Source organism: Ochotona curzoniae, unplaced genomic scaffold (assembly GCF_017591425.1).
Source record: "Ochotona curzoniae isolate NIBS_2020 unplaced genomic scaffold, NIBS_Ocur_1.0 scaffold_2587, whole genome shotgun sequence".
Taxonomy (NCBI): domain Eukaryota; kingdom Metazoa; phylum Chordata; class Mammalia; order Lagomorpha; family Ochotonidae; genus Ochotona; species Ochotona curzoniae.
Window position 1 is genome coordinate 15,715,738 of NW_024467096.1, and position 22,727 is coordinate 15,738,464.

Below are 22,727 nucleotides of genomic sequence, written 5' to 3' on the forward strand. Positions count from 1 at the left end.
TCAAAGGACCATTTCCCATGCCCAGGTGCTGATTAGTTTGACAGCAAGCAGCAGTTAGCTCCCTCCCCTTCTCATTCAGCGGAAACGGGGGAGAAAAAACAAACCTGAAACGTTTGTCCCATCCACCTTCTTCTCTGTCTGACCCTTTCTACCCTAATCAGTGGCCCACAGGGGCATATATTCCTCTCAGCTTTGTGGACAATATTAAAAATTAAGTTTTTTGAAGGAAAAGAGTGGGGAGAAGAGGAACTAAAAGTTAAGTAGATTGAGGCGCATTTTGTGGATTTTTCTGTTTTTAAATTTCTCCTGACCTGAATTTTTACACACGTGAACACACACACACACGTGTATTCCAGAATATGGAAATGCATCTAAGTTAGATTTGTGTTATTCTTGTAATTCATTGGCAATTAAACAAACATCTTTTTTTTTTTCAGAATGAATGTAGGAAAAGACTTTCTACAAAAATAATTAAACATAAGCTATAGCTCATGAAAAATAAGATTCAGCATGAACATAGAAAGTGCAAAATAGGACCTGGTGTGGTAGCCTAGTAACTAAAAGTCCTCACCTTGCACATGCCTGGATCCCATATGGGTGCCAATTCTAATCCCAGTGGCCTCGCTTCCCATCCAGCTTCCTATTTGTGGCTTGGGAAAGCAGTTGAGGATGGCCTAAAGCCTTGGAACCCTGCATCCACGTGCCAGACCTGGAAGAAGCTCCTGGATCAGCACTGCTCTGGCCATTGTGGTTGCTTGGGCAGTGAATCAACGGACAGAAGATCTTTCTCTATGTCTCTTCTTATCTCTGTATATCTGACTTTCCAATAAAAATAAATCTTTTTTAAAAGGGTAAAATAGAATTAAATGAATATTCTTGTAAGCATTCTGAAACAGATTGTTGCCCGTAACCCAAAGCTACCATTAGTCTTCAGTTTACTCAAATAATCCCTGTAACTTTCATTCTCAGTGAGGTACCTTGCTGTAAAGAATTTATTCCTTAGTAAATGTCAACATAACTCATGAGGCCACCTAGGGAGAGCACCACTGAGGCATGTTGGATGCAGTGTCTACTTTAAGAGTCTGAGAAAAGAGAAAGAAAAATTGGAATGACACAGAGCTTTTTAAAGTGTTGTCAGAATTGCTGTTGTGCTAAGCACAGCCCAGTGAAGCTTGATGGCCCTGCAGGCACAGAGACGAGGTTAGTGGAAGGCAAGCTGAGTGCAAGACAGGAAATGTTGCCCAGCTTCACAACTACAGAGGAGGAGAAAAAGACAGCGTGGATGGAAGGAATTAGAACTGACAATTAGAACTCAGAGTTCTCCTTGACAGATGTAGTTAAAGGCTGAGCTAGGTCACATAGAAAGAAGGGTATGCAGGACCAAGCTCTGTCTTCCCATTTGGAATGAACAAAAAGAACCCAACTGCATATCCAAATGTTATCTGTGAATGCAAGCCTTAAAATGACTTAGTGTGATAGCTATGAAAATGTCTTTATGTGACTTAATGACAAATGTCATAGCCTTGAGTAGATTCAAGTGGCTTATAATTGCTGATCAGGAAAATGTGATCTCCCTGCCCAAGGGAGATGAGCACTGAGTAATGGCCATTAGCTTTCCCAGTGAAAGGTTATTTGAAACATTGCCATGAGTGTGGTTTCAATTTAAAAAAAAAAAATCAGGAATGCAGATTTAGCTTTGTTCTTTGTTACAACACTCTGAGTCACTCAGAGAGAAGTTATTGCATAAATGTAATATATACACCCGGTCTTATCTAGTCATTTGAAAGTCATCAATACTGAATTAAGCCACAGAATGGCAGAGCGCACATTTCACAGTAGAAATTAGTGGCAGACTTGAGAGTCTTAATGTGTGCACTCGTCATTACTCTGCACATTAAGATTAACTGCTTGAGAGTTTGGGCGTTCCAGTGTAAGTTTCATCCACTTTATCCCTTTGAAAATCAAACAGGTGTTATTCCCCATTCATCTCCTCAATTTCTTTGGCTGTTAACCCTCTTGTCTTTGTTTCTCTTTTGGCCTTTCACAGACTCTGCTGGAAACAACAACTAGCCTCTTAAATCAAGATCTCCATTGGTCACTGTGTAACCTGAGAGCTTCAGTCACCAGAGGACTGAATCCCAAACAGGACTACTGCTCTATATGCTTGCAGCAGTACAAGAGACGCCACGAGGTGGCTGATGAAATTATTGTCTTTAGGTAAGAGATGAAACACGTGGTATTTGCACATGTATGATGTCACCAGCAGGAATCATGTGGATACATAGCCCTAGTCCCGTTGTTCTATCAGTGTGTAAGACTGGCAAGTAGCTGCCTGCAGTGACCTTACATTTTCCCAGATGATGGATGGGAGTAGAGGTTACGGCACTCTGGCAGGAAATAAATACAGAGTGGCAGAGTGGTAAGAACTATGAAGAAACAAAATGCTGGGCAAGAGGATGGAGGAATGAAGTGTTCTGGAGGAGACTGCAATTTTAAGAAAGCACAGTGAGGGAAGGCATCTCTGAGGAATGAGAGAGGTGGGAGGGAAGGTACTGAGAAGAGTTGGTGTTTAGAATATATTCTAAAGAAAGGCCTGGTTTGCTCATATACCACACATAGGGAGTGTGGGGGGTGGTGAAAATTACATCTTTTTGCCTGAGCCACTGGTGATCACCTTACCAAGGGTAACAGATGAAGGACCTGAAGAAATCAAGAGTTTATAATTGACAGATGTTAGATTTTGGATGACTGCTAGATAAGGATAATAAGGATACCAAGTAGATAGATTTTTCTGGTCAGAATCAGGAGGCATGTTGAGACTGGAAATATTTAAGCCACAGTGCAAAGAACAGGTGTAGTACAGAAGGAAAGGGGCTGGTCTCAGAGCCAATATGGGCCATCCAGAATTTCCGGATAATAGAGGCAATTTCATGTAGACTCTGGAACCAAATTTCAGGAGTTCGTATCTTGAGATGCTAGCTGCAAGTCTCTGGGCAACTTATTTAACATCTTCATATTTTGTCTCTCCATCTGCAAATCAAAATAATAACCTCTTAGGGTTTTATAAAGATTTAATGAGATAAATTATGTAAGGTATATTATATGGTACCTGGAATGAGTTTGCACTTTACAGATGTCACCTATGCAAGAAAACTGGGTAATTGAAAGAAGGAATATTTCTGATTATACAAAGAATTCATTCATTCAGCACCTACTGTTTATCAAGTACTATTCGTTAAACATTATAATGATATTATTCAAGAAAAATGAAATGTCAGAGTGTCAACTACTATGGGAAAGCATATGTTAAAGGGAGGAGCTTACAAGAAAAACCTCGTTGATAAGGAGGTGATAGACAGTTTAAAAAAAAAAATCAGTCCATTGGGCCAGGTGCGGTAGCTTAATAGCTAAAGTCCTCGACTTGCACACACTGGGATCCCATGGGGTGCCAGTTTGTATCCTAGCAGCCCCGCTTCCCATCCAACTATCTGCTTGTGGCCTGAGAAAGCAGTTGAGGATGGCCTAAAGCCTTGGAACCCTACACCCATGTGACAGACCTGGAAGAGGCTCTGGGCTCCTGGCTTTGGATCGATGCAGCTCTTGCCATTGCAGCCACTTGTGAGTGTGTCAATGGATAGAAGATCTTCCTCTGTGTCTGTTCTCATCTCTGTATAACTGCCTTTCCAATAAAAATAAAATAAATCTTTTTTTAAAAAATCAGTTTATTAAAGTACAATCAATAATAATTGTATGAGTAAAAATGAACCATGACAGACAAAGAGAACATTGGGAGCCACCAGTGTATAAAGAATAGCCAGGGAAGGTTCACTTCTTAAGAGATGCTTGGACAGAGACTTACAAGAAGTGGCTGTGCAGGTGAAGGGACCAGTGCCCCAGGCAGAGAATCAGAACCAGGAGACACGGCATTCCTGGGGTCCTGCAGGGCCAGGGAGAGACGGGGCTAGTAACCCTAAGCATGTGCACAAAATGGAAAGTGATGAAAGGGGACTTTGGAGGAGGTGCACAGGCCAAGTTATGGACAAGCTGGATTGGATCAGTATAAAAGGTTGGACTTTTGCCCAGAGATGAGAAGCCATTGAGTGATTTTGAGGTTAGGGATGGTGTGATCTTACTTCCACCTTATGAATCACTCTGATGGCCTTGTGGAAGATAGAAACAGAGAGTCACAGAGAACACAAAGCAGTTATCTGGGCTCTTTCATTGAATCACATGAGAGACGGCCTAAGGGACAGTGAAGATTTTGGTATGAAAGCAAGAATAGTCAGAGCTGACTCTGAAGTTTTTTCAGGAAAGCTGGAAGGATATAATTGCCATTTATTTAGATATAGAACATTAAATGAGAGCTTGAGGGTGGGATAGGGCAGGTTGGAAGCTAGTGTTCTGGTTTTGCATATGTTAAAACACTTGATAGATAGCTAAAGTAGATGGAGTGTAAGGAAGAGGTCTGTGTTGAAGATACTTATGTAGTAATTAGGAGTGATAGGTAACACCTCAAAGCTATTGAACTAGAAGGAATCACTAAAGGAGCAACAGTCACTACAGAAAGGAAGAGTATAGAATATATATAATATACCCCACTTGGTAATTTAATGTAAATAATAGAAATGTTCTTTGTAAGGATTTATCATATACCAATCACATTTTTATAAATGTTTAAGCAAATCATGGCTATTGCCTTGAATTTGATGAGGCAGGCCACTCATGCCATTCTCAAGCTACTTACATAATTATGATTTTTCCCAATTGCTGTTTTTCTAAGCTATCTAAAAATAATGTTAGAATTTCATAGTTTGAGAGATAAACAGAAGTTCAGTTCATCCTCCAGGTGGTTTAAAACGAGACAACTGTGATTTTGTTCCTACTCACACTTAAATATACAAATATGTAAGTCTGGATTTTTTTTTAAGGTCTATTTATTTATTTGAAAGGCAGTGTTACAGAAAGACAAAGAGAAAGAGTTGGGGAGAGAGGGAGAAAGAGCTAGAGAATGAGCACTTTAATCTAGTGTTTCACCTCCTGACCAGCTGTAGCAGATAGTCCTGACTCATGCCAGGAGGCAGAAGCTTTCTCCCTGTCACTCTCATGGTTCAAAGACCAAAGCACCTGTGCCATCTGCTATTGCTTTCCCAGGTGCATTGCCAGGGAGCAGGATCTGAGGTTAAGCAGCCAGGGCTTGAACTGGTGCCAGTATGGGATGCTGGCACAGCAAGTGGTGACTCAACCAGCTGCAGCATGGTGCTGGGCCCTGAGTTTGGATTTTTATAAGAAAAGGACAGCAGCAAATACCTTTGCCTTCTTCTTTCTTACAACCCTCAGTACACTGCAGCTTACTGGAGATCTTTATTACTTAAGAGTACGGTCTAACATAACTTACAGTTCTTGAGATAATGAAAGTGTGAATTGATTGCCTTCATTTTGCAGCTGTGGCCATTTGTATCACTCATTCTGTCTACAAAGCAAAGAATGCACCATAGAAATTGAAGGCCAAACAAGGTGGACATGTTACAAATGCAGCTCAAGTAACAAAGTAGGAAAACTAAGTGAAAATTCATCTGAAACGAAAAAGGGAAGAACAGCCACATCACAGGTAAGATTGCTTTAGTGACCAGGTGCAGATGGTGTTTACTGACGTCCTCTGTCTAGGTCTGGCCTCATTTTCTACAGCTCCTGTAGGCTTTAGCAAGTTTACCTGGTGGGTGTTAAGTGAGTGATACTTTTTTTTTCACTCAGCCTTTGAAGAAGAGCCTCTCCTCTCTGCTCAGTTCTGAAAAAAAAAAAAAACATGTGTTTGAGAACAACAGATGTTCTATCTAAATAGAGCCACTCCGATATCCTTATAAGAACGTTTGACTAATGGGGACCTACTGACCCACGGCAGAGCACAGAATTAACTCCTTTATGGAGGGCTTGTACAGGTGCCTGTACATGCTCCGAAATGGCTCTCTCGGGCTGGTAACTCTTCAGAGAACCTGATGCAGTAGTATTCACTTCAGTAACTTTTCATTGACTTCTAGAATCTAATCAACTAAATAACAATTTTTACTTATTTCACACTCTCAGAGGTTTTTGTTTGTTTACACTCTTATTTGGCAAATGTCTATACTATTTCTTACTGTTTATTTTTACTTGAAAGGCAAAGAAATCTTCCATCTGCTGGTTCACTCCCCAAATGCCTGCCATATCCAGGGCCGTGCCAGGCTGAAACCAGAACCATTCTGGCTCTCCCACTTGAGTGGCAGGTATCCAGGCACTTAAGCCATCATCTGCTGCCTCCCAGGCTCATTAGTAGGAATGCTGCATCAGAAACAGAGTAGTTGGAGCTTGAACTGTCGTGCTGATATGGGATGCAGGTATCCCAAGCAGTAGTTTAACACACTGTGCCATGGTGCCCACTCCCCAAACCTTGCTTTTTTTTTTTTTTTTTGAAAGCAGACAGTAGACCGAATTTGAACCCCACTGCTTGGCAGCTTTTGCATGAGCATGACAACATGAAGGGCTCACTATGGCGAGGTCACTAGGGCTGTGGCTTAATCAATGTATTGTCCCTGGTGTCACTTCCCCTTTGAAGTAGTGCCACATTCACCACTTCTGCTTGCTTCCTCTATGGTTCCCTGTGCTGTAGTCAGCTTCATGTCACACCTGAAACACTGGATTTGTTGGTTCTCTTGGTTTGTTTCATTAGCTTTCGGTGTTAGAAGTAGAGCCAAGGAAGACCTTGCCACTAGCTTCTCTGCCAAGTAACAACTTGGAACGTGTTTACCCCAGTGATAGGCAACCTGTTTGTATTTTCACTGACTGAAGTTTGAATGTACTGGGTAGGTGAGGATACAGTGGCAGACATGAGAAACATGGTCTCATCCTGTGGGGGTTTAGAGTCAGTAAAATGGTAAACACACTTTAAATAGTCATTCTCCAGTTTTTCTGAGTCCAAATATGTAATGCCCTTTCCAGGACTAGTTAGGACACCAGTTCCCTGTTTATCACGTAGGTGTCTAGCAATTCTAATAAATTCTGACACTAACTGCCTGGAGTTAGATGTGCCAAGATTTAATGCTTCAGTGGCACAGGGTTGTCTTCACTGTGAATGCCAATCATAAACCAGACACAGTTGCTACTTACACTTCTGTCCACTTGGCTACAAATTCAGAGGTCCCCATGACCACCTAACATGTTCTATAATTCTCTAAAATGACTCAAAGAACTGAAGAAAATTTCTTTTTTTCTTTTCTACATATGACAGTTTATTACAAAGTCTGCAGCTGAAGAACAGCCAAATGGAAGGGATGCATAGGGTGTCTGTGATGGAAGTGAGGAGTGGTAGATTCTAAGCCCTGTCCAGATCCAATACTTTCCAAGCACATTGTTGGCCAAGTGTCTTATCCAAACCAGAAAATCCTGCAGCCCTGTTCTTTGGAGCTGGGAGGGATGTAAGTCACGATTGATTAGATCATTGACTGCTGTGATTGTGCTGGATCTCAAGCCCTTTTCCCTTCCCCCAGTCAAGGGATGAGGTTTGAAAGTTACAAACCTCTCATCACCTTATGGATCTGTTTGGCAACTGCCTTCGTCCTGCAGCTGTCTAGTGGTCCCCAGCCACTCTTCACCTCGGCATACAAAAGACTGTTACTCAGGAGGCTTTAGGAGCTCTGCTTTAAACTTGGAATAAAGGCCAACTGAATGGGTATGGAGGTGTCATTCACCAAAATAAAGAGCAATAAATAAGGAACAGATTTAAAGCTAGAGGGTTCATTGTTGGAGTTAGAGATGTTTGCATAACCTATAGAAAAAAGATGTTTAGTAAAGTTCACAGATTAAAAAATTTTAACTATTAATCTAAAATGCTTCCTTGTTTGTATGCAGGAAGAAAAAAATGGGTTCTGTGATTTCCAGCATTTTCAAATTAAATCCAAATTCAAATAGGGGAGCTTTTCCATATTTAAATTATTGCATCTTGAACTCTCCAGTTATCAGTTTGTGATTACTTATATTATTGCCTGGTTGGTGCCAACTGGATATTTTTCTTCCTAGATAGTTTTCAGTGTTAGAATAGATTTTACCCCTTAACATAACGTAGAAGCAATAAATTCACCTGTAAATTATGACAACTACTTCCACAGTCAAGATCTAGAGCAGTATTATTGTCACCATTAGCAGTCTCCCATGTTTCTCAATGATCAGTATCTCTCCCTAAATCCCTGGCAACCACTGATCCGTATTGAGTTCATTTTTATATGTGGTCTAAAATATGAGTTAAGGTTCATTATTTGCATATGACTATCAACTGAATTACCTTTATACCTTATTCTAAAACAGTGACCATGTATGTATGGGTCTATTTCTGAACATTGCATTATCTTTTATTAACCTAGCTATCCTGTCTCCAAAATATAGTTAAACTTGGTAATCAGGTTTTGTGAGTCCTCAAACTGTTTTTTCTAAAGTTTGACTGTTTTTTTTAACTTCATTTTACAGTTTGAAGTAAACTTGTTTTTTTACAAAAACAAAACAAAACAAAAACTTCTGGAGTTTTATTGAGTTTATGTTAAATCTGTTGGTCACTTTGGGAAAAGTATTGACCATTATTAAATCATTCTAATCCATAAAAATGGCATATTTCTTAGTCTTCTTTGAATTACTTCATCCATGCTTTTTAATTTTCAACACACAAATCTTACATTTTTTAAATGTAATATCATTTAATGACACAGTTTCATAGGTTCTGGGATTCCTCCAACCCCTCCCCATACCCACTCCCCCCATGTTGGACTCCTCCACGTTGTTGCAGTAGTACAGTTCAAATCCAGCCATGGTTCTTTCATTGCAAGCATGTACCATGCATAGAGTCCAGCATCTTATTGTCCAGATAAATTCAGCAGTTTCTTGGGGAGACCATCCCAGGTCTGAAAGTAGAGCTGGCAGAATATCATCCCATCCAATGAAAAACCACAACATAACATCGACAACAATTTACATCATGGAGTTAATTGACATGGTATTGAGTGACCAATATGTTAGAAAATGCAAGTTCTTAACCACATCCTGTGCCACCTTCATTGACATTTCAGTTTTAGTTTGTATACAACCGGCTGCTATACACCTTAGAATGTTTATAAGGTACTCTTTAGCTCTCTCATATCTATTTTCATTTTTATATTTAGCAGTTGATAGTATTAAATCATAATTCTTACTGAACTTGGCGAATTTTAGGAAACAAGGCATATGTTAACAATTGAGGTGCAGAACAGTTTTAGGAGGGGTGTGCAGAGAAATCTTCAATACCTTAGTCAGAAGTAACTAATCTTTGTGTCCTACCTAGTAAGGTATATGTGAGTCCAAGCTGACTGTTTCCTGTCTGGTTCTAAGCTTTCTTTATTGGTCTCCGTCTATCTGATCTAATTTATTTTGAGAGGGGAGCTCCATCGTGACCGTGATGATCAGTATATATGAGCAATAATGCTCATGTTTGTAGACTACCAACAAGTTTACATAAGCTTACTCACTCAGCCTGCTTCCCTCTGGAATTGGGACTTTATGCTTTACAAGCAGGAAAAATTATCTAAATTGCTCTCCCACCTAAAATATGCGTCCTCCCTCCCCATCTTACCACAGCTTGATGTGATACTTTGGATCTACAGGACAGACCTCCTAAGTCTGTAGGATTCACTGGCCGCTTCAGCTGCATAAATACCCACAGGTGAAATACATAGTGGAAGCTAATTCTGACTGAGGTTCTCAACATTCTGTTACATCTCCCAACAAATTTTATTCACTTATATTGCTATCATTAAATAATTTAAATTTCATCTTTCATTATTCCTTTCCTAAATTAATAATAACAAATAACCACCTTCCTTGGAACTGATTAGCATGAGAAGATATTAGCTCACTATTAATATTTTTTAAAACCATAGTCACTGGTCCACAGGTAAGTTGATATAAATCCAATGAAAAGTAACATAAGATGTATTAAACTTCAGCAGCCTAAACATTATTAGCAAAATATGAGGTATTATTAGCAAAATTTGAAGTTCTTGAGAGCAAGTAATGAGCTAGGACTTGTTATATACCAGAAACACTTAAGTTGTTGTTCCTTTTGACTTCAAAAAATAAGAGCATTTAGACATTTATTAATAAGCTGTATAACATATTGCACACATATTCAGCCAGTACAAGTAAGAGACAGGGTTTTTACTTTTTCTCTAAGGGTTAAATATCTGAAGAACAAGTCATTTTCCCTCTCATCCTTGAATAATCACAGAAGGAGAGAATTAAAGAGATAAGGTGATCTGTTTCTTAGGACATGGGCTTGTTTGTTTATAGTTGTCTAAGAAAATGTTTTGTCTTTTTGGGTAGATTTATAAATAATATGAGAGGGTGGTATTTGCAACTTGCAAGTAATTGTAAATTATGTTTGTTTATACTCACTAGTCACAGTTTTCTATTAACCATTACAGATTGCATATTTATTTTGAATTCCAACTATAAAATGGAGATATGGGTTACATACCATTTAATGAAATAAGAACTCAGTGTTAATGCTTTATTTTCATTTGTCATGTTAATAGAGTATGAACTCCCTGATATAACCAGGTTATATTCAAATTAAGTATTCAAAAATGAGACTTTGGTATTCTGAAATGGCAACATTTCTCAAATAATATCTTTAAATCCTGTAAATTAAATCAAGGTCAGTGCCTCAGGCACATAGAAATGATTGATGATGCTAATATAAAATTTTTGCCTATTTTCCAGTAATCTCATCATTATTTTCTAGCAATGATTGGTTACTTCAGCCAGTATTTGTCATATACCTACCTTGGGTCAAAGAGTGTTCTTGGTTCTCTGTTGGAATACAGTAGGTATCTGTAGCTTAGACAGGTAGCAAGAGAGCATCGCAATAATTAAGTAGAAAGACATCTCAAATACAGAGTTTCAAATTGTGTTAGGTATAAGATTGATATGAAGGGGAGGCTGTTATGGGGAAAACAGCATGAGGGAAACTCACTTGGGATTAGGTAGTCAGGGAATTCTGTCTGAGTAGTTTTAAGACCTGAGGAACAGAAGGTACCATACCAGCCATGTGAGAAAGCATTTCAGACAAAAGAAAACTGCAAACTTGAATGTTCTAAGGAAGAAAATGACTTATTCAAGGAACTAAAAAATATGAGTGGTTAGAACATAGTGTTTAAGTGGAAAAATAGCAGGGAGTGAGGGGGTAAGACTGAAGAAACTGGGCTTAAATAGGCTTAGCAACTAGTGAACAGGTTGGTTTTTCTTCTTTTTTTTTTTTTAAGGCTTAAACCCATAAAATGCCATAGATGAGTAGATTGGATTTTTTTAAGATTTATTTTATTTTTATTACAAAGTCAGATATACAGAGAAGAGGAGAGAGGAAGATCTTCCATCCAATGATTCAATCCCCAAGTGATCACAATGGCCGGTGCTTTGCCGATCCAGAGCCTGGAGCCAGGAACTTCTTCCAGGTCTCCCACAAGGGTGCAGGGTTCCAAAGCAGGGTCCCGTCCTTGACTGCTTTCCCAGACCACAAGCAAGGAGCTGGATGGGAAGTGGAGCTACTGGGATTAGAACCGGCGCCCATATGGGATTCCAGCACATTCGAGGCAAGGACTTTAGCCATTAGGCCACACCGCTGGGCCCTGGTTTTTATTCTTTAAAGTATTATATTTATTTGTTTCAAGGTCAAGGAGACAAAGAGGAAAAGATAGATAAACAGAGAAAGTAAACTCCCATCTGCTAGTCTGTTCTGCACATGGCCAGGCAGAGAGCCGGAAGCTAGGAATTCACTCCAGTCTCCAGCTTGGGTTTCTGGGACCCAACTACTTGAGCTATGTTACCTTGCCTGATGTCGCTCAGTGTGAACATTAGCAGGAAGCTGGAATGGAGAGCAAAACCCAGGCCTTCCGCTATAGAATAGGAGCTTCCCAACTGATGCCTTAACTAGGCCAAAGTGTGTATCTAGTTTTTATTCTTAACAAAATAGGAAACATTGAAAGGTTTTTTAAAAAATGACTCAGTGATTGTGATTGTGAAAATGAATACATAATTAGACCAGTGCTTACCTCTTTGCCAGAGCCATGAAACTCTTTTTTTTTTTTTTTTTTTTTGGTCAAACTCTTAACATTTCTGCCAATGTAGGTCTCACCATTGACACATAAAAAGTTTCTGTCCAACTTACCTAATGATGACAATAGAATCAAGAAGGGATTTTTAGTCTTTTGTAGAATTGAGGCTTTGATGGAAACATAGGCTAAGAAAAAAAACGTAGTCTCTTGTCCAGTGTGAAAAAGTACTCATTTTTACCGGTGCTCAAAGAAATTAAATTTAAAAAGCTATATCATTTCCTTTTTTTGCTTGTGAAATTTCAAAATTTAATATTTATTAATTTTCAAAAATACATATGCATTTATGTTGGTAAACCATATACTTTGAACTTTTCCCCTCAGGAATTTGACCAATCCCCAAATCATATGTTGCTGGTACTTTGAAAGGTCAGTAGGGTTGGAGGAGTCACGAGGGGGCTCCTATGAGCCTCTCCCTGGCTCTAGGCCATCATGCCAGGCCCAGATTTCATAATTCTTTTTGCATTTTAGAATATAGGAACTTCCATACAGAACAAATTGCAATTGGGGAAAATATGTGCCAAAAAGTGTTTGAGGGCCCGGCGGCATGGCCTAGTGGCTAAAGTCCTTGCCTTGAACACACCAGGATCCCATATGAGCGCTGGTTCTAATCCCGGCAGCTCCACTTCCCATCCTGCTTCCTGCTTGTGGCCTGGGAAAGCAGTCAAGGACGGCCCAAAGCTTTGGGACCTTGCACCCACTTGGGAGATCCGGAAGAGGCTCCTGGCTTCGGATCGGTGCAGCACCAGCTGTTGTGCTTACTTGGGGAGTGAATCATCGGATGGAAGATCTTCCTCTCTGTCTCTCCTCTTCTCTGTATATCTGACTTTGAAATAAAAATAAATAAATCTTTTTTAAAAAGTATATGAAACAATCACTCTTAGGACATTAGACATAAGGCCGTAAGAGACAAAATCAAATTACATCAGGCCTAGGGTTGCTCCCCTGTTACTGACTAGAGAAACCTGAGCCCTGACTCAAAGCAGAGCTGAGCAGGGCATCCAAAGGAAGCAAAGGGACCAGAATTCACAGGACAGTGCGTTGGGCAAGAGGGAGCCACAAAAGGCGAAATTCCCAGAAAATCTATAGAAGGAATTTTGAGGGTTCAATTGAGTATTGACCCATGTATGTGACAAAACTTAGGTCAGAGAAAGGACTACCCAAATGGATTGCATAGAACATGCAGAGCCAGGAAGAATTCCTGGTCCACCTGGAAAGCTTCATAATTCACAGGACAGCCTTTAGAGTAGTGAGAGAAAAGTTAGCACTAGACTAGCTGCTGCTTTTACCTCACCTAACAAAGGTTAAAATGAACCAAAAAAAAAAAAAAACACCCAAATATTTCCAGGTAATCTAACTATTATATTCCAGAACAAAAGTTTAAAGTATGTTAAGAACTATAAAAATAGCCAGAAACCTACATGATAGAATTCACAATGTCTGACATTGGATCAAAAATTACCAGATGTGCAAAGAAACTATAATGTTCAAGTTGTAGGGAAGGCAGGGAGTGGATCAGTATATTAAAACTGACCCAGAAATGATACAGATGATGTAAGAGTAGACAAATACTTTTAACATCATTCCATCTGTTCAAGAAGCTAAAGAAGATATTGAAATTGTTATGTGGAGATGTGGCAGAGCCAGCCCAACAGCAAATGATTCCAACTACAACATCTGAAGTGAAGATTACACCATATAAACACCACATTGGACAGTGCAGAAGGAACAATTAGGGAGCTTCACTACAACAGTAACAGAACTTATCCCAGGTCAAACAGGGGGTGAGAAAAAAAGACTGACATGAGGTAACTACTACACTGGTGAACTCTGAAACAAACATGCCCAGCTGTGGAAGTAAAACGAGAGGAGGAAATACAGGAAAAAAATACCTGAAGGAGTGTAATCGAATTGCAATTCTAGTAATGGCAGAGCAGCCTGTACTCAAAGAATCCTGCTGATAGCAATTATAAACTCTAGTCAAATGTGAAATATGAAAACAACAGAATTCATGGAGCGTCAGGAAGTAGGCAGATGCCAGGGAGCACAATCCGCAAAAGGAAGGAAGCAGTGTGCATTTGACAGCTGTTCCCTTGGGGATATCCGGGTTTGCCTTGCAGTGCTAGAGGGTAGAGCTCTAGGAGGAAGTAGGCTTCCTGCTGGGATAAAGAAGCAGAGATCTCAGTTCCACACTACCAAAGCAGCTGTGAATTGGAAGTTAGGGCAACTTAACAAAGGAGGGTGAGAGACCCCAAATACTCTTCAGGTTTCTCAGTTGTACACACAAACACACATGCGGTGCTCCGAGAAACTCGGCAGAAAGCAGCATCAAGACTGAGCAGTTCTCAGGGTGTGTATCCTGCCATGTTAGATGGATTGATAAATGTATGAGCTTTAGAGTTCACGCTACAGAAGGAGCATGATTTAAGACCATTTTTTACCCAGTGCTAAGGGCAAAAATAAGTCATCTCTAACAGCCAAATTCCGCACTATCCTATTGTGAAGAGAAGGAAGAAGGGAAATGCAACCTATATTCAAGAGAAAAGCCATCAGGAAAAGCCGACCCAGGGGTGACCCAGATGTTGGTGATAGCAGTAAAGACTTTAAAAATAGAAATTAGAAATATGTCAAGGAATTTAGTGCAGTCAACTCAGGAATATTTCAGCAGAGAATGAAATTAAATCATGAATAAATTCTAGAGCTGAAAAAACATAAAAAATATCAACAGCATTTTTTTAATGTATTAGCATACTTTTTGTGAATTGTTTGTTTGCTGTTTTTGAAGATTTCTTTGAGAAGTGGAGTAACGGAGAGACTCCCTAAATGGATGCAATGGCTAGGGCTGAACCAAGCCAAATACAGGAGTCCAGAACTAGCCAGGTGTCCCATATGATACTTAAGCCACCCGCACCACTGCTTTCCTAGATGCATCAGCAGGGAGCTGATTTTGAAACAGAGCACCTCCAACTAAACATTTTTTTAAAGATTAATTGATCGATTGATTGATTTGTAAGGCAGAGTTACAGAAGAGAGGAGGAGTTACGCCCAGTATTATGGTATGCAATGCTGGCATTACAAGCAGCAGCTTAACTTGCTGTTACACAACATTGATCTCTCAGCAGTATTTTTAACACTGGGAAGACATTGTTATGCAATTTGAAGAGAATTTAATAAAAGTAATTGCAACAAAGAGACAAAAAAGATTGGAGAAGAGTAAAAGCTCTTGATGACCTGAGAAACACCATCACGCGGCCCAGCATGCATACACGAGGGTTCTCAAAAGTTCTTGGAAAAGACTGTATACACAGATTTCATACACCAAGTAAGCTTATTTCTTTCTCCACAGATGTAAATGTGAATAAATGATGGGGAAGTTTGACCTAATAATGTCTGAAACTTGGTAACATTTAGTGAAAAACATTAACCCATAGATCTAGAAAGCTAAGTTTGTTTGTAGAAAGTTAGTTTGGGAATTAAAAGTTCATTTTAGTCCAAAAAAAATGCATACAGAGGTTTTTCATAATATGCTTTAAAAAAAATTCTTTTTTTTTTTTTTGTTGGAAAGGCATTACAGAGAGGAGAGACAAAGAGAGAAAGAAAGATCCTTCTGTCCATTGGTTCGCTCCCCAAGTGACTGCAATAGCCAGAGCTGAGCCGATCTGAAGCCTGGAGCCAGGAGCTTTTTCTTCCACATGAGTACAGTGTCCCAAGGCTTTGGACCATCCTTGACTGCTTTTCCAGGCCACAATCAGGGAGCTAGATGGGAAGCCGAGCATCTGGGACATGAACCGGCACCAGAACATGCAAGACAAGGACTGCCAGGCCCCATAATATGCTTTTGTATAAACACGCATATTCTGTGTGTGCATTGATACCAAAATTTTTGCACTGAAATATCTTTTACTTATGTTCTGTGTGAAATTTTAAGTTCCCTCATATAAAGAAAACAACAGATATGTCATAGGCAGACTTAAACTACTGCTATCTAAAATTTTAAGAGGAGCCAAAAGTAAGACAGCAGGAAAGAATGACTTTTCATTAAAAGAAAAAAAGTGAAGCTCAGAAGCCAATAAAATGGTATCTTGGAAGTGATGGGAAAATGGGGCCTGTGTTGTGATGGGACGGGTAAAATCACCACCTACAATGTCAGCATTGCATATGAGTACCAGTTCATTTCCTGGCATCTCCACTTCCAGTCTACTTGTGGAATGGGAAAAGCAGTCGAGTATTTGGATCCTTGCCACCCATGCCTGAAAGAAGCTTGTGGCTCCAGGCTTCAGCCTGGCTCAATCAACTCTGGCCGCTGCAACCTACTGGGCAGTGAACCAGTAAATGGATGCTCACTTTCTCACTCCCTCTCTCTCTCTCACTTCCTTCCTCCCTTCCTTTTTCCCTCCCTCCTTCCCATTCTATAATTCTTTCAAGTAAATAATTTTTTTAAAAACAGTTACAGGTGGGTGGGAGTTTAGGGAGAATCCCAAATAAAATAAAAAGTTACAGAAGAAAATGTGGTGCATAATTTGCATACTCATGTTGTGTGACTTTGCAGAACAAACTAGTACAGCACATTGTAACAGATGTTCATGTGAGAAGCAGGCAATTGGCTTAGTGGTCAAGACACCTTAGGAAACTCAAACCCCATATCAGAAAGTCTGGGTTCAAGTTCCCATCCTGCTTCCATCCAGTTTCCTGCTCATGTGTGCCTGGGAGGCAAAGGTGATGGCTCAAGGTCGCTGGGTTCTTGCCACCCACATGGGAGATTCAGGTCAAGCTCCGGGGGAGGCCTGGCTTTAGCCTGACCTGATACCAGCTGTTTCAGGCATTTGTTAAGTGAGCCAACTTATTGAAGATTCATTCATTTTCCATGTTATTTTTGCCCATCAAATATTTTAAAAATTGTTAAATGGTCAAATAAAATAAGGGCTGCCAGATGACTTTTAGTGTGAGAAGTTTAAAGAAAAAAGTCTTTTTGGCTTTATAACATTTTGGATTTCATAATTGTAGGAAAAGTGTGTGCGTGAACTCTTAAATGGAAAAATGGACTGTGCATAGTTTTTCAATATAAACATCCTTTGGAGCAAAGACTTACAAGAATCTTTTATGTGCCCAGCATCATGTATGATAACATTGTTGATAGATTCTTGTGCTAAAAACAGTCTAAGTGTCTCAGTATCCCACTGCTAATTAAATTAGCTATGGAATTCAAGGAGTTGTCAGAAAACTATGAAAATGCTATGCATGGATTTGAAAAAAAATTATACTAAAATAAATGTCTCCTAATTGCATTTATCCACAAGCTTTTGAAAGTGCCTTCCTGTCTGTATAATATGTAAACTCCTTGGTGCCTATGAAAAAAAATCACATTTTGGAGGAATATTGATGTGAAATAAACTTTTGTATCATGCAACGTTAAAAGATCATAGAAAAGTATGATTCCAAATGTTAATGGCATTTATTGCTGTGTGGCCAAGTTATGATTTTTTTATTTGGTTTGTTGGCTTTTTTAAGTCTCTAAATTTCCATCCGTGAACTTTTACACCTTTTTCAGTCAGAAAAATCAAGAGTTTGTTTGTTTGTTTGTTTGTTTTGAATCAAGGTGGTAAGGAAAGATATCCCTATTACAACTTCAATCCAGATTATCTATGTTAGGAATCATTTTATTACAAGGACTGTTATTAAGCACTATTATTATTAAGCATCATTAAGACTGTAGCTCTGTATACCATCCATATCCCCAGATCTAGTGTCTGCACACCTGGATTTAAAGGGTCTCTTTAAGTTTCATTGCCTGAGGCATTTCCAGAAGAAATCCTTTTAAATGAAATGAATAAATAAATAAATAAGACCTTTCATGAGGGATGCTGAGCAATTTCTGTTCCCACTTCAAACACTCTCTGGCTTAATCTCCAGAAAACAGCTTTCTCAGATAAATTGTTCACCACCACGTCTAGTTCTTGGCTGATTCTTAAAAGTCTGCAGATTATTTCATGGGGTCATTTTTTTTTTAAGCTTAAATATCTACTTTGCTTTGAAAATATACATTTTCTCTTTTCAAAAAGAGTGTTCCAGGAGTTAAAATTGGATCACTTTTTGCAAGATATACCGCACATCTGGAGTGAATTCCAGAGTATTAATATCATGGCATGTTATAGCAAGGATTGTCAAGTCAAACTTTTGCAGACATTCTAAATCAGAAAGGGCAGTCTGGAGAGCCAGCAGTTCTGATCCCTGAGTTAAGGTATGTTTTCTCAGTCAGAGGGACAAAGCTGAAGAGCCTGCAATCTGGTCCCACTTGAACAGCAAAACAGGAAACATCTACATCAGCTGTGCTAGTGACTGCTATAAATTAAGGCTGATGGGACGAGAAGAAGCTCAAGATAACTGAGTGCAATTGCTTGCCCAGTACCAGAAATTCTTCTGCTTCTTTCTATACAAAAAGTATCTATCATACTACTTGTAATGATTATGCTTTAGTTAGTGAACAGTATTACTGAGTAAAATTCTGGTTTTGCAAATCTGACTACTCACTGTTTGCTCTAGTAATGCTGAAATAAAGATTTGAGATTTCTGCTGTGCAAACATATTTGATAACAAATTCAATTTCTTTAATAATAAAAGACTACTTGCATTTTTTTTTGTTTCCCTGTGGGTCTGTTTTTAGAATTTTTGTTTTGCAAGTAATATATTTTCTTTGTTTAATCTGTCAAATTTATTGGCATAAAATTGTTCATAATAAGCCCTTTTAAATGTCTGTAAGTGATGTATGTTGTAATATATTGTCTTTCATTGCTATCAATAATTTTTACTCTTTCTCTTGATCAATCTTAGTAGCAGTTTATCAATTTAATTGAGCTTTTCAAAGAACAGACTTTTGGCTTTGTTCATCTTTGTGGTTTTGAGTTTTGTTGAACTGATCCAGCATTGTATTAGTTCCTCTACTTAGTTTGGATTTATCATGGCCTTCTTCTTGTTTTTTAATAAGATTTATTTCTTTGTTTGAAAGACAGAGGGTGGATGAAGGGGGAAAGAGAGATAAAAAAAAAAAAGAGAGAGAGAGACCTCCCATATTCTGGTTCACCCTCTAAATGGCTGAGACTATTGGGGCTGAGCCATGCTGAAGCCAGGATCCAGTAGCCTCATCCAGGTCTCCCACATGGGTGTAGCAGCCCAAGGACTTGTGCCATCCTCTCGTGTTTTCCCAGGCGCATCAGCAGGGAGCTGGATTGAAAGTGGACCAGCCAACACTCTTAACTGGCACCCACATGAGTCACCAGCATGGTAGGTGGCAGCTTAGCTTGCCACACCACAGTGCTAGCCCATTGATCTTTTCCTTGTTCCTTAAATTAGAAATGTAGGTCTTTTGTTTTAAGCCTTTCCTACTTTCCAATATAGGCTATAAAGCTACAGATTTCTTTCTAACCACAGTTATCTACACCCTACAAATTTTTAAGCACTATTTTCAATTAATAATTGATATAAAATAGGGTATAGACTATAAAATTACACTATCAAAAATGTTCTCAATTCCTTTTTCCTGTTTCATGGCAACTACTGATTAGCTTTATCTCAACAGATTATTTTTCATTTTCTAGAATCTTAGTTTAAAGTACGTATACAAAACAAAGTATGTTTTTTGATCTGACTTCTTTCAGTATGTGTGCTGCCGAAGCGAGCACTGATCTGACTTGTTTCAATGAGCTGATTGACATTCATCCCTATTGTATCCATATTCATATTATATCCATATTATCTGAAGAGCAATAATTTGCTTATCATTTTACCTGTTTGCAGACCTTTGGATTATTTTAGTTTTGGCTATTAACAGATAAAGCTGTCATGAAGATGTACATACTAGTCTGTGTAAACATACTCTAATTTCCTTTGGAAAATGGGTACTTGTATGACACATGTGTTTTATGTTTTTAAGAAACTGCAAAAACTATTGTCCAAAGTAGTTCTATTTTACTTTTCCATTAACAATTATTGAAGATTTCATTTCCTACATATTCTTGATTTAGTCAGTCTTTTTAGTTTTGGCTGCTATAAAATATACATAGTGGTATTGCATTGAGGTTTTAGCTTATTTCTGAGTAGCTAATAATGTGCCTCCTCCTGTGTTTATTAGCCATCTTGATATCTCCTTTGGAGGAATATCTAAGTCCTTCATCCATTAAAAAAGGGGGGACTAGTGTGGTAGCCTAGTGGCTAAAATCTTTACTTTGCATGCACTGGAATCTCATATGGGTGCTGGTTCTAATCCCAGTGGCCCTGCTTCCTATCCAGTTCCCTGCTTGTGGCCTGGAAAAGCTGTGGAGAACGGCCCAAGCCTTGAGGCCCTGCACCCATGTGGGAGACCCAGAAGAGGCTCCTGGCTTCAGATTGGCACAGCTCTAGCAGCTTTGGCCACTTGGGGAGTGAATCATTGGATGGAAGCTCTTCCTGTCTGTCTCTACTCCTCTCTGTATATCTGACTTTCCAATAAAAAAAAATCTAGGAAAAAAAAAAACCGGGGAGAATCAAGATGGCAAAATAGGGTAAGGACACATTTAAAAGATGGAGAAACAGTAGCCACTTTGAAGCAGAGAGGGCACATTCCAGCAAAAAGGAAAGGATAGAACAACAGTAAAGGGGTGCCTAGAGACTGACAGACACAGGAAAGCAGCAGACACAGTGTGGTGTTGCAGTGACTGATACCCAGCGGCATTCAGAGAGCAGTGATCTGAGCTACAGGAGAAGCCAGAACTACACCAACAACAAGGTGGGAAGGGACTTTGACTGGGAGCTTGGGAGGTGAATCCAAACAAAGAACTGTCCGTACTGCTGCCCTGTGTGCTTTGACGAGGAGCAGAGACAGAGATGCAGGACCCAGATGGGCAGTGCAGGAACAGGGTAGCTTTCACAGCACAGTTCATGCCATAGAGCTGAATCAGGTGCCATTTTGCATAGGGAGGCAATGGCTGCGGATAGTACTGAGCATGCGCTGAGTTGGGAATGAACTCATTCTGGTTCAGTGAACTGCAACAATGTGGCATCCTGAAGGTTACACCCAAGGTAGGTCCCAGTAGCCCTCAGACCTGAGGCCAGCAGATTAAAAACTTAACAGTGGCACATCAGGCACCATTTTGTACAGTGTGGCAAAGGCTTTAAGACTGCAGGGACAACAGTGAGCTGTGCATGCACTGAGTTGGGAGTGAACTCAGTGAGCTCAGTGCATTGCAGTTGTCCCACAGGAAAATAATACCAACTACGGCATTGTATGGGTCAAAATAGGTCTGTGCAGCCCTCCAACTTAACAGCAGGTTCCAACAAGATTAGCACCTCCAACAACCTAGCTATATAGGACATCTGGTATCTCCCTAATCCTGGGAACTGCTCTAATTGGAAGGGAGAGAAAGCTTGTAGAGAAAACGGTGCAGCTTCAGCAGTGTCACGGGAGGTAGAGACTGGAAAGCCAGAAACTGGAGCTGTGGAGACCATGGTGGAAGTCTAACGTAAGAGCCCAGACCTGGAACTTGCTGGAGGGAGTGGCACAAGTACTGCAAAGAGCCGTGTACCAGCTGCAATAAGTAAAATCAAACACTAGACCTGTGGTGACAGAGCTTAGAAACCTGCCCCAAGGAGAAGAATCAGCTACCCAGAAGTACAATGACCAAGAGCAAAAGAAGAGACAGGGGCACAATGAATATTACTGAAGACTCCCCTGCAATGGAGCAAAACCCTTTGCCAACTTCAGAGTTCACTGAGGAAGACATTAAGAAAATGAGGAATACAGAATTCAAAACACTTGTTATAAAACTGCTTATCAACACTGTCTATGAAGAAGTCACAGGATGTAGTTAAGAAACCGCATCTTCCTATTAACATACTATTAATCAATACCATGTCAATTAATGCCATAAGGTTGTAAATGGTTGTCGATGTTATGTTCGGGCTTTTAATTGATTGAGATGATAATTTGCTGGCTTTACCTTCAGACCAGAGATGGTCTCACCAAGAAATCGTTGAACCCACTAGGATAATAAGACTCTGGACTTTATGCTTGGAAAATATTTCCAATGAAAGAACCTCAACTGAATTTGAACTGTGGTAACGCAGCAAGGTTGAGAAATCCACCATGGGGAAAGGGTTCGGGAAGGGGTGGGGGGAATCCCAGTGCCCACAACACTGTGTCACATAAGCTACCTCAATATTAACATTTTAAAATTTAAAAAAAAAGAGAAATGCATAATACAGGAGTTCAAAGAATTTAAAGAATATGTAACACAGGAAATAAATCAAATGAAAGCTGATGTGTCAAAAATTAAGAACACAGTAGTATCCGTTTGATGCAGATTTATAGAGTGAGCTAGGACATATTTCCTCCTTTTGTAGGTTTTGTTTTTTATTGTTGTTTTTAAGTTGAAAAGGGTTTGTATCAATTCTTTTTTTTTTTTTAAAGATTTATTTTTATTATTTTTTCATTGGAAAGGCGGATATACAGAGAGAGGAGAGACAGAGAGAAAGATCTTCCGTCCGATGATTCACTCCCCAAGTGAGCGCAATGGGCCGATACTATGCCGGTCCGAA

At 39.5% G+C, this 22,727-nt stretch overlaps 1 protein-coding gene across 5 annotated transcripts in view; it reads left to right on the forward strand.

Moving 5' to 3' along the window:
- The window catches only part of VPS8 (VPS8 subunit of CORVET complex), a 239,556-nt gene that overhangs the window by 189,081 nt on the left and 27,748 nt on the right, over positions 1-22,727 (forward strand). For all 5 annotated transcript variants that reach the window (XM_041002876.1, XM_041002875.1, XM_041002877.1 and 2 more), the window contains 2 exons: positions 2,048-2,217; positions 5,443-5,608. In XM_041002876.1, the coding sequence (XP_040858810.1) occupies positions 2,048-2,217; positions 5,443-5,608 (336 nt within the window). The remainder of the gene's footprint in view (positions 1-2,047; positions 2,218-5,442; positions 5,609-22,727) is intronic.